Source organism: Myotis daubentonii, chromosome 5 (assembly GCF_963259705.1).
Source record: "Myotis daubentonii chromosome 5, mMyoDau2.1, whole genome shotgun sequence".
NCBI lineage: Eukaryota > Metazoa > Chordata > Mammalia > Chiroptera > Vespertilionidae > Myotis > Myotis daubentonii.
The window spans coordinates 81,434,756-81,447,394 of NC_081844.1; the positions used below are offsets into that span (position 1 = coordinate 81,434,756).

General features: G+C 40.3%; 1 protein-coding gene and 1 pseudogene across 2 annotated transcripts in view; one reads left to right on the forward strand and one right to left on the reverse strand.

The window, feature by feature from the left end:
* Window positions 1-12,639, forward strand: part of CTNNA1 (catenin alpha 1) — a 194,337-nt gene that overhangs the window by 49,166 nt on the left and 132,532 nt on the right. For both annotated transcript variants that reach the window (XM_059698505.1, XM_059698504.1), the window contains exon 4: window positions 12,360-12,526. In XM_059698505.1, the coding sequence (XP_059554488.1) occupies window positions 12,360-12,526 (167 nt within the window). The remainder of the gene's footprint in view (window positions 1-12,359; window positions 12,527-12,639) is intronic.
* On the reverse strand, window positions 4,431-5,087 carry LOC132234425 (U1 small nuclear ribonucleoprotein C-like; annotated as a pseudogene).

Sequence of the window (12,639 nt, forward strand, 5' to 3'; positions counted from 1 at the left end):
AGTGAAGGCCTGGGAGGGGCAGGTGAAGGGTGGGAGGGGGTCAGTGGAAAAAACAAGGGGATATCTGTAATACTTTCAACAATAAAGATAAAAAAAACGACTTCGGTAAGAAGTACAAGACTGAGGGCTGTAATTGATAACAAGTGTAGTATGAGATATTTGTCTGAGAAGAAAAAAACTTTTTTTAAAAAAAATACATTTTTTACAGAGAGGAAGGGAAAGGGATAGAGAGTTAGGAACATGGATGAGAGAGAAACATTGATCAGCTGCCTCCTGAACACCCCCTACTGGGGATGTGCTCGCAACCAAGGTACATGCCCTTGACCGGAATAGAACCTGGGACCCTTCAGTCCGCAGGCCGATGCTCTATCCACTGAGCAAACCAGTCAGGGCAGAAAAAAACTTTTAAAATCATTTTAAGGTAAAGAGACAAAAGAAACTTGAGCACGGGCATCTGGGAAACCTGTGGGAGAAGAGGAATTAGAATTCCACTTAATGGCCATGAAATTGCTTCTGAAATGAATAAATAATTTGAACATGTTGATGGTAAATGTCTTTTAACTCTTCCAGAAGCTTCTGTCATTTCCACACAAGGCTGTTTTTTGCTGCTTCTCAAAAGCACATTCAGGTGGATGTCTAAAAACAACTTTGTTGGATTTGGCAATTGATAACAAACAGTATGCTCTCATAAAATGTTTTATTTAGGAAATGTCTATTTAAAGTCTCTGTAACAGTTGAACTTCTACAGCAACTAAACAAAATATAATGACATGTGATTGGGCTGCATATGCCTCCTCCCCCTTATTTTACCATCTATGTTTTAGATAAGCGTTCAAGACAGATGATTCACAAAGCATTCATATTTCATAATGTATGCTAATTTTACTTTTTCTTTTTGCAGTGACTCTAATTGCCATGAGTTTTTTATACCGTAGAAAAAATATTTTGTGTATAGACATTTTGAGTGATTTAGGTTATTCCTTTCTAGGAAACCCTGAGTTTTATGTGTCATAGACATGAATTAAAGATATTTTACATTTTTTGATCATTTAAAAACTTGTGTGTGTGTGTGTGTGTGTGTGTGTGTGTATAATAGAAAATTTAAGGAAAGCGCACGAACATAAACAGCAGGAAATAATCACCCTCAGGCTATGTCACCTCATGATATACTACCTCTGTTAATATTGTCGTGTTTATTGGTGTGGTCTTCCTCATCCCATCTTTATAACATAAACATATTGTGTTCTCCAATCTCATTGTGCAGTATAAATTGTCCCATATCTGCTATTTAAGGTGCAAATAAAATTTTTTCCCATTAATAAAGATACCTGGAATGGATGGATTATGTACTTTTGCAGAAGATAAGCCATGTTCCTCTGCTGGGCGGACAAAATTCTTATTTTTTTGGACCTCAAGGTAGAAATGAACATATTAGAAGTATCCTTAGTATTATTTTGCTCTATTGGATCTCCTTGGAGGACTTTTGAAGGCTGTAGAGCTATTTACATAGGACCCTCCCTATGGCATTGTGGTTGGGAGCTGTTCTTGAAGTATGAAGTGAACTTTTTTGTATGTGGAGTTGTAAATGGGATAGGTGAGGCAGATGACAAGTTACTAAAAACAGGAAGGAACCTCAGGTTGGCTTAATTTCTTTTTAAAAAAAAAAAAAGATGGAAAAGTTAATGCCCAGCAAGTAGAACTACTATAAGTCAAGCTTTTTTTTTTTAAAATAAATCTTTATTGTTCAGATTATTACAGTTGTTCCTCTCCCCCCCCACCCCCATAGTTCCCCTCCACCCGGTTCCCACCCCACCCCCTGTCCTTACCCAACCCCAGCTGCCCTTGTCCATAGGTGTACAATTTTTGTCTAGGCTCTTCCTGAACCCCTCACACTCCCTTCCCCCCTCAGAATTGTCAGTCCATTCCCTTTCTATGCCCCTGATTCTGTTCTATTCACCAGTTTATTCTGTTCGTCAGATTTTTTATTCATTTGATTTTTAGATTCACTTGTTGATAGATATGTATTTGTTGTCACTTTGTTGTTCATAATTTTTATCTTTACCTTTTTCTTCTTCCTCTTCTTAAAGAATACCCTTCAGCATTTCATATAATGCCGGTTTGGTGGTGATGAACTCCTTTAGTTTTTTCTTGTCTGTGAAGCTCTTTATCTGACCTTCAATTCTAAATGATAGCTTTGCTGGGTAGAGTAATCTTGGTTGTAGGTTCTTGCTATTCATCACTTTGAATATTTCTTGCCACTCCCTTGTGGCCTGCATAGTTTCTGTTGAGAAATCAGCTGACAGTCCTATGGGCACTCCCTTGTAGGTAACTAACTGCTTTTCTCTTGCTGCTTTTCAGATTCTCTCTTTGTCTTTTGTCCTTGGCATTTTAATTATGATGTGTCTGTCCAGCAAGTAAACTACTGTAAGTCAAGCTTTGTTTGTAGCTATTACCATAAAAGGACCAGTTAGTGTTTACTACTTTTTACGCTATGGAGAATGAGTGAAGGAGGCTCCCTCTTTACTGCTTCAACATTACAAATTAAAAGCTAGTTTAATTTGCTTTTTGTGTTTTTTTGTTTACTTCCTTTAATTTTCATGCTTTAGGAAAATTGCTAGCATGACTTTATTTCTAAAAATGTAAGAAACAATTGGTGTATGTACAATGATCATGTTCTGAACAGATTTAAGAATTGAAGATAGTAGATAGGTAGTGTGAAAGTGGCATGGAAGTATTTGTTGAGCTTCACATTTATTACCTCATTTAATTTTCAAAACAACCCAGTGAGGTGGCAGATGGTATTCTCATTTTATGGAAAACAGGTAGAGATAAAGCAACTGAAAGGCACACAGCTGCCAAATAACCAAGTTGGGATTCAGATCCAATTCCAATACCTTGTTTTATCTGTACCAGACAGTGTTCTGGGAGAATAATGTACAGTTGCCTCTTGAATAACACGAAGATCAGGGGCACTGACCCCTATGCAGTCAAATCTGAGTATAACATTTGACTCCCCCATAACTTAGTTGTCTCTTGGTATCTGCTGGGTATTGGTTCCAGGACCCCTGGCACAGATACCAAAATCCGAGGATGCTCAAATCCTCTATATAAAATGGCATAGATCTGTGCATACAGTGTTTCTTCCTTATCTGTGGACTCCCAACTGCAGATTGAAACAGTGCAGGTATTTATTGAAAAAAAAAAGAAGTTATGTTTATGTGGACCTGTGCAAACCCTTGTTCAAGGGTCAAGTGTATATTCATTAACATTACTTTGTGACATTATTTGTTTTAAAGGAACAGCATAATAGAATATCTCATGTTTTCTAGGCTCATGTTAAAAAAGAAAAACCAAGCTTTCTTTTTTTATTTTTACTGTCTCTCTCTCATGCACACAAACACCTACAGTTTTTAGACCTGTCCTTTCCTTATAACTTTTTAAAAAGTTGGATTGCTTTGAAGAGAATTCACTCAAGATATTTGATGCTTTAGAGAGGTCTTGATCTTGTCCTGTTCTAATGTAGAACTCTGTGTTTTTTTGTTTACTTCCTTTACAATTGCCCTTTGTTCTTGTTTTGCTCCAGAGGAACTTAACTTTTGTCTTCAGCTTAGTGAGGGGAGAATGCCAGTGGATGAGTATATTGACAGATCTGATTTCATGACAGATAGAACAATAGTAGTGGGTTCTTAAGTTTCATCTTTTTTATGTCTTAGTTAATACCAAATGTAGTGTAGTTGACTAGAGACAATTGGGACCAGGCCAGAAGACCCAGTTATATAATCAACCTTTACTGCTGATCATGTGACTGTGGACAGATTACTTATCTTCCTCAGTTTTCCCAATTTGCCTTTTTGTATGAGAAAAGAGTGCTTTTGATAACTCTTACAATTATGCTTAAACAAATATAAACTTGTTATATTTTATTGTTTTTAAAGGACTCTTGATTTTTTATATATATTGTTTTGTGTTTTTAAAAAAATATTTTTATTGATTTCAGAGAGGAAGGGAGAGTGAAAGAGAGATAGAAACATCAATGATGAGAGAGAATCATTGATCAACTGCCTCATGCACGCCCCCTACTGGGGATTGAGCCCTCAACCCAGGCATGTGCCCTAACCAGGAATTGAACCTAGACCTCCCAGTTCATAGGTTGAAGCTCAACCACTGAGCCACACCAGCTGGGCTATATGTTTTTTTTGTTTTTTTAAACTAAAAAGAATTGACAAATTTATTTTCTCATTTCACAACACAAATGAAAATTGCTTTATTTTTTGGCCCACTACTCCCCTCCAAAACTGTTCTCTCTTTGATAGGAAGAGGGAGTAAATCTTCCTGTTCTTGTTTTCTATTAGAAAACACCCAGAGTCATAGTACGACGAACTCCTGGTGAAGTAGAACAAGTAATATAAAACTGATAGAAAGAGACTCCCCTATTTCCTTATCTCTCTGGTTGAGTCATTTCTCGTGGAGTGGGGCACCATCATGGGACTGGTGGTAGGTCTCATCATTGGGGGCCCAAGCATCATTGTATGTGCCCTCCCATAGGCAGCTTCATTTCAGGAGCAGGTCCCACTGGCATCATACCAGGAGTAGGAGGACCTAGAAGACTGGAGGTGAGGGGAGTGGGGAGAGATGGGATCATTGCCCCCTGCAGAAGGAGGAACCGAGGATGGAGTAGGGGGTATCTTTCCCTGCAGAAATACTCTGTTGTTTTGTCAATAAGGCTCTGAGCCTACTCTTTCATCCATTTCTGATAGTTTTTTACATTCTTTTTGTGTTTCCTACCAGTGTAATGTGTCTTTTTTTATAGATGGAGAGTCATGGGTGAGGCATGTATCACAGTAGTCACAATAAAACATGGGCAAGTTGTTCTGCAGACCATTGGTCACTCCATTCCATGCTGCTGGAAATGACCTGTATAATTTTAACTAGAGGCTTGGTACACGAAATTCGTGCACTGGGTGGGTGGGTGGGAGTCCCTCAGCCCAGCCTGTGCCCTCTTGCAGTCCGTAAGCCCTCGGGGGATGTCCAACTGACGGCTTTGGCCCACTCCTGCGAGGAGCGGGCCGAAGCCGGCAGTTGGACATCCTTACCACTGCCATGGAGGCGGGAGAGGCTCCTGCCACTGCCGCTGCACTCACCAGCCGTGAGCCCGGCTTCTGGCTGAGCAGTGCTTCCCCTGTGGGAGCACACTGACCACCAGGGGGCAGCTCCTACGTTGAGTGTCTGCCCGTGGGTGGTCAGTGCGTATTGTAGCTACCAGCCATTCCTCCGTTCGATCGATTTGCATATTAGCCTTTTATTATATAGGACATATTAAACATCTCCAGTCAATTTTAGTGTCATATTCCTTTTACAGAGATGACCTTTAAGAGAAATTTGAGGTCCTTGGTGTTCGCTAGTGGCTGTTTACAAATTTGTTCATTGTTTTGTGAGTAGAGAAAATTTGAATGTTATTCATGAATTAAGGATTTGCCATTATTATGGCTGTGAGTTAAAAGAGATTAGAGTGGATGTAAATATCTTTCATTTAGTTTTTTTTTGAGTTCCACATATTTGTTGTCATTTGACCCAATATTATTTTGGAATGATATGCTAGCTGTCAAAGGCATGAAACTGTTTAAGAAGAACATGGTGGAAATGAGAATTGAGAAGGTGGAGGAGGAGGAGGGGAGGAGGAAGTTATAGTGAAAGAGAAATTAGAGTTGGTGGAAAATGAGGAATTAGTACAGCGAGGTTAAGTGATGAACATTACTTTTAAAGTTATAAGACTTTTCACTAGTCTATTCAAATATAAGCTAGTCAATTGGAGAATTTTGATTCATTTAGTTGGACTATAGTTTTAAGGAAACTACTTTAAATTCATCCAGTTCTGCCACAGTTCTTACATTTACCTCAGGTTAACACTTTTTTTTATTTCCAATAGTAACTGCTTTAGTTTCTTCCAATATCCTCACCTCTTGTTTCTATTGACACCCTGCTCATTTTTTAGGAGAGCCTCATAGACTGTTTCTGAGAAAATGGAGATTCCCCCAACTGGAAGTCTCTTGCTATCTCTACTTTCACTTCTTATCTGAGGGTACAAGAATCCTCCTTCTCATTTTAAGGCTGTCATTTCCTTCTGTGGTCCTGTTATGTGTGTTTCTCTTTGTAGTCTAGAGTATTCAATCTTCAGTTATGTCTTTATTGTCTTTTTGCCTTCCTCTCCCCCTCAGTCTATCTGTAATTAATTCCAACAGTGATAGTAGATAGCATGGGAGAGCATGCACTGTTCTAAGCACTCTGAGAACATTTGGTTTCATATCCACAGCACTCCTGGAAGGTAAATACAGACAGTCCTCACCTTGCATGATTCCAGTGTGCACAAATACCACATTTTGTTTATCCATACATTAGTGGTAGATGTTTGGGTTGTTTCCACATTTCATCTATTATGAGCAGTCCTGCTGTGAACTTATTCATGTATAAATTTTTTGTGTAGACATGTTTTCAGTTCTCTTGGATATATATTTAGGAGTGGAATTGCTGGTCACATGGTAACTCTACATTTAATCTTTTGAGGAATTTCCAAAGTGGCTGTATCATTTTACTTTTCCACCAATGGAATATGAAGTTTTCAATTTCTCCACATAGTCACCAGCATTTCTTATTATCTGCCTTTTTGGTTATATGAAGTGATATCTCATTGTGATTTTGGTGTGCATTGCCCTTATGGCTATTGAACATTTTTTCATGTTCTTATTAGCCATATATGTATCTTCTTTGGAGAAATGTATATATAATTCCTTTGCCTATTTTAAATTGTATTATTTATCTTTTTATTGTGAAAGTTCTTTACATGTTGTGGATACTAGATTCTTATCAGGTATATGGTTTTCAAAAATTTTCTTCCATTCTGTGGGTCTTTTCATTTTCTTGATAGTGGCCTTTGAAGGACACAATTTTAAATTTTGATGATGTTCAATTTATTTTTTCTCCTGTTTATGCTTTTGGTGTCATAGTTAAGAAACCATTGCTAGAGGTCATGAAAACTTCTATCAGTGTTTTCTTATAAGTGTTTTATAGTTGTAGCTCCACATTTAGGTTTTGATCTATTTTGAAAGTATATGGTGTGAGGTAGGAGTCCAACTCTCTTCTTTTGCCTATGGATATCCAGCTGTCCTATCAATATTTATTGAAAAGACTATTTCTTCCCCTATGAAGTGGTATTGCCAGCCTTGTTGAAATTTAATTAACTATATTTCTGGGTTCTCAGTTCTCTTTCATTGATCTGTATATATGCATTTGATTTTTGTTGACCAGTTTTCTCTTGCAAATTCTTGTCTTCTTGTTTTTGACAGTTCATCATTTTGATTCTCTTCGTTTCTATTGTCATAGAGTATTTCTCCTCAAATTCACAATGTCAAGAGCTCCAGCTTTCTTTTCTTTTTAAGTTTCCCTAATTTATGTGCAGTCATACAGTAATCTTTGATGCTTTCTTTTCCTTTACTCTTCATAATCAAAGGTTATCATATAATTTGACTCCTGCCTTTGTTTTTTACTTAAATTGTTTTAATTTTCACCCGAGGATATGTTTTTTTTGTTTTGTTTTTGTTTTTGTTTTTTTTTTTTAAAGAGAGGAAAGGGGAGGGAGGGAGGGAAGAAAGGAAGGAGGGAGAGAAGAAGGAAAAGAGAAACATCCATTGGTTGCCTCTTATATGTGCCCCAAATGAGGATTGAACCAGAAACCTAGGTATGTGCCCTGACCGGGAATTGAACCTGAAACCTTTTGGTGCACAGGATGGTGCTCCAACCAACTGAGCCACCCAGCCAGGGCTTGACCCCTCCCTTTATAATTTACTTTTCTTTCCTGAGCTCTCACTGTACCTTTCTGACCTATCTCTCTGGTTAGGTTTATTGTATTACTTTTTTAAAAAATTAAATATATTTTATTGAGTTTTTGCTGAGAGGAAGGGGGAGGGATAGAGAGTTATAAACATTGATGAGAGAGAAACATCGATCAGCTGCACACCCCCTACTGGGGATGTGCCCGCAACCAAGGTACATGCCCTTGACCGGAATAGAACCTGGGACCCTTCAGTCTGCAGGCCGACGCTCTATCCACTGAGCCAAACGGGTTAGGGCTATTGTATTATTTTTGTTAGGTTAATCTTGCGTATATATGGCTTTGAATTTGCTCTTTGGTTCAGGGATTCTTCTTTGTACTCTCTCCATCCCCATCTTCCATTAATTTGAGAACTCAGCTCCCAGGCATGCCTTCTTTTTATATACCTCATCTTGATAAGTGGTTATAAGAATACAAGCATTGGAATTACAAAACCTGGTTGTACACATTTACTATTAGGTAACTGTGATTAAGTTAGTTAACCTACGTTTTAGTTGTCTTATTTGTAAAGAAGGGCTAATATTAGCCTAACTTTCTAGGTGGTTGATATCAACACTAATAAAAGAGAAAAATGGTAATTGGCGTACGAGCTACCCTTTTCATTGGCTAATCAGGGCTATATGCAAATTAACTGCCAACTGAGATGGCAGTTAACTGCCAACAAGACGGTGGTTAATTTTCATATGTAGGCACAATGCAGGGAGGCCAAAGGGAAAGCAGGAAGAAGCCCCCTGCCACTGACAGTGATCAGAAACCCAGGGGGGAGCTAAGAGCTGGGGGGCAGGGCAAAGGCGGCCCTGGGGCCGCCTTTGCCCTGCCCCCCAGCCATGATCAGAGAATCAGGTGCCTTTTCCGCCCTGGCCAGTGATAGCAGGAAGTAGGGGTGGAGCCAGCGATGGGAGCTGGGCACGGTTGAAGCTGGCAGTCCCAGGAGCTAGGGGTCCCTTGCCTGGGCCTAAAGCGAAGCCCACCATCGTGGGGCCACTGCAGCTGCGGGTCCCCGCTGCCCGGGCCGAACGCCTAGGCCAGAGGCATCAGGCCTGGGCAAGGGGCCGATCCTGCGATTGGAGGGTGATGGGGGTCAACGCCTGAGGGCTCCCAGTATGTGAGAGGGGGCAGGCTGGGCTGAGGGACACTCCCCCCCCACACACACCCAGTGCACGGGGATCAGCGGAGCCGCGAGGCCTCCCGGCACCGGCATCAGTGTGACAGGGGGCAGTGCCCAAACCCCCTGAACCCCCTGATCGCCCTGCGGCTCTGTGTGCGACAGGGGGCAGGGCTACAACCTCCCTATCCGCCCTGCTCTGTTCGGGACAGGGGAAGGTGCCCCAACCCCCTGATCAGCCCTGCTCTGTGCCTGATAGGGGGGAGCTGCCCACCCCCCTGATCGCTCTGCGGCTCTGTGTGTGACAGGGTGCAGTGCCCCAACCCCCTGATCGGCCCTGCTCTGTGTGTGACAGGGTGTGGTGCCCCAACCCCCTCCCCCCCCGCCCCCCCCAACGGGTCCTGCTCTGTGTGTGACGGTGTAGAGCCATAACCTCCCCTTCGGCCCTGCCCTGAGTGTGAGAGTGGCGGCGCCCCAACCCCTCTGATGGGCTCTGCTCTGTGAGTGACAGGGGCCAGCGCCCCAACCCCCTGATTGGCCCTGCTCTGTGCGTGACAGGGGGTTGCACCGCAACCTCCCCATCGACCCTGCCTTGAGTGTGACAGGGGGCGGTGCCCCAATCCCCCAATCGGCCCTACCCTGAGCATGACTGAGGGTGGCATCGCAACCTCCTGATCCTTCCTGCTCTGTGCATGACATGGGGCGGTGCCCCAACTCCCCAAATGGCCCTGCTCTGAGCCCGACCAGGGGCTGCACCTAGGGAGTGGGCCTGCCCTCTGCCACCCGGGAGCAGGCCTAAGCCAGCAGGTCGTTATCTCCCGAGGGTTCCCAGACTGGGAGAGGGCACAGGCCGGGCTGAGGGACCCTCCCTCCCTCCCCGAGTGCACAAATTTTTGTGCACCGGGCCTCTAGTGATTAAATAAAATGTGATAGTGCCATAGAGTGGACATTTAATAAATATTGGATATTATTATGTTGCTTTTTCGTTTTTTAAAGTGCTAATTCTTTTAACTCCACTGCCCAAAGTCCTTCCTATCCTTGGAGGGCAGAGTCTATTTCAGAGTGCCTTGTCTTCTATAAAACTTGCTGGTCATTAGTTATCTCCTCCTTTGAAACCTTGTAGTACTTTGTGCCTTTCTTACAGCTTGTATGTTAACATGCTACATGATTTCTGTATTATCACATTCCTCTTTTCTGGACTAAACGGTTTGAAAGGAGAGATAGTCTTGTTTAGCTTTGTTCACCTGCCAGTGAAATTGTTTGTTTTAGTGTGTAATGAAGAAGCTCTCAATAAATAGGTGAAATTCTATTTATTGTATCTCTTGTTTAATATTAATATTGCCTAAGGCAAAAATCTTTTTCTGTAAGGCTTTTGAGACAACTTCTTCTATGAGTAAATAGCTTTTCCTACTATCTTCCCATAGCACCATGTCCACAGTGCCATTGTAAGTCTGATTGCATTGTGATACATGCTAATTTGTGAGCCCTTCGAGTATAGGTGCCTTGTCTTAATTAGCTTTTAATTGTTTGCTTGTCTGTCTTTCCCCTTCCATAGAGCTCCATGAGGATATGGGTTGTTTCATGTGCACTATATCACTACACTTCATACAGTCTTTGATGTATTGTGGGCGTTCAAATATTTGTTAAATAAATAAATAAATGTGCTCTGTCTTTTTAAGTACCATGAAGTAACATTTTAATGTCATGTATCCACATAATAGTTACCATATGTCTGTATCTTCATATCTGTGTATTTTACATACAGAAAAAAACTTTTAACTGTGAGATTCTTCATTGTGAGTTATTTCTGACCTAAGAGATATGCAGAGCCCAAGCCTGTCTTTATTCTTAGTATATATGTTGCTTCTAAACCTAATTAATATATTAATCTGAGGATGAATTCCCACCTGCACCCCCAGCAGCTCATGTTATCCAAGTAAGTTTGATAGGAGAAATTCGGTAGATCTCTTCAGAAGTGGCTAGGTTTCTTGAGAGTGTACGTTTTTACATTTGTGGAAGAGAAGCGAGCGTGAATGGCCTTTAAGCTTTAATCTGAAGTGGACACATTCAGTCAAGGGAAGAAGTATATGATTCTCCAAGTACATAAATAGTCACCATATAGGTACTAACAGTATAACTGGTGGAACAGACAAAGCCCTGGTCCTCTAGTTGTTTCCCGTTATAAGAAAAGAGGGACGATATAGGCACCTAAATGATTACTAATAGAAATGAATGACAAAAACTGTGTTATTTTACAAGTTTCTAGTAAATGTTATATATAAATTTTTAGCACTGTATTTTAGGGTTATATAAGCTGGATATTCCTAATAACTATAGTAAAATGTTTATGTTTTTAGCTTAATTTTCTGTATTATGGATATAATACTTGTTTGTTATATAAAATGTAGTTTTTTTTAACCCTTACTACTTCAATCTTTCTTTTTTAAACCCAGATTACACACATTTATAATTTCTTTTTTTCTGTTTAAGGTTCCATCATATGCCTTAACATTTTTTCATGTATATGTTTATATTTGCAGAATAGTCAATTATAAGTTAAATCATAGTTTATTTAACTAGATTCTTATTGTTGAGCATTTGAGTTCTTAGCAATGTTTTACTATGAGAAAAATGAATGCCAGTGACTGAACTCTGTCTTCCACATACCAGTGAGTCTCTATTACTTTTAGAGCTGTACACATTAAACAGTTGGGATGGTTAATGAAGTGTGGTGGTCCTGCATAATGGTTCCTATATTTCTGTATAATTCTGTGGATGTGAGAATAAATTGCATTAGATCCATTTTTTCTCCCACTCAAATCTTGGATTTAGTTTTCTTAGGATACATATAATGTTACTTTTTGAAAGGAGTATTATTAGATTATTGGAAAGAAGTATTTTTTAAGACTTTTGATATATAGTACCAAATCATTTTCCAAATATTGTGCTTTCACTAGCAACATGAGGGTGCTTTTCTCTTAGTAATAGTTCTAAAACAAACGAAAGAAAAACACAACAACAAAAATAAAAATCTTAAACTAAATTTCATGCATGAAATATACAAAGCTTGAACTATTTTATTTCACTTATTTTATTTTTTTAATCCTCACCCGAGGATATTTTTCCATTGATTTTTAGGGAGTGGGAGAGAGAGGGAAAGAAACATTGACGTGAGAGAAACACATCGATTGGTTGCCTCCTGCATGTACCCGAACAGGGCCCTTGACCAGAATCAAACCCAGGACCCTTCAGTCCGCAGGCCGACGCTCTATCCACTGACCCAAACCGGCCAGGGCTATTTTATTTTTTAAATGTAAAACAGCTGTTTGGCTCATTTCTGCTGTTTGTTTTCTTCATTCTGTAAAACAGGTGATTTGATGAAGAGTGCTGCGGGAGAGTTTGCAGATGATCCCTGCTCTTCCGTGAAGCGTGGCAACATGGTTCGGGCAGCTCGAGCTTTGCTTTCTGCTGTTACCCGGCTGCTTATTTTGGCTGACATGGCAGATGTCTACAAATTACTTGTTCAGCTGAAAGTTGTAAGTACAGGCTGTGTCTGTAATTTGTTTTCTCTATCACAGTGAAAGTGCTACTGGCCATACTTAATTCAGCATTCCTTGGGATATGGAGTGGTTTACCTAAATGAACCAGG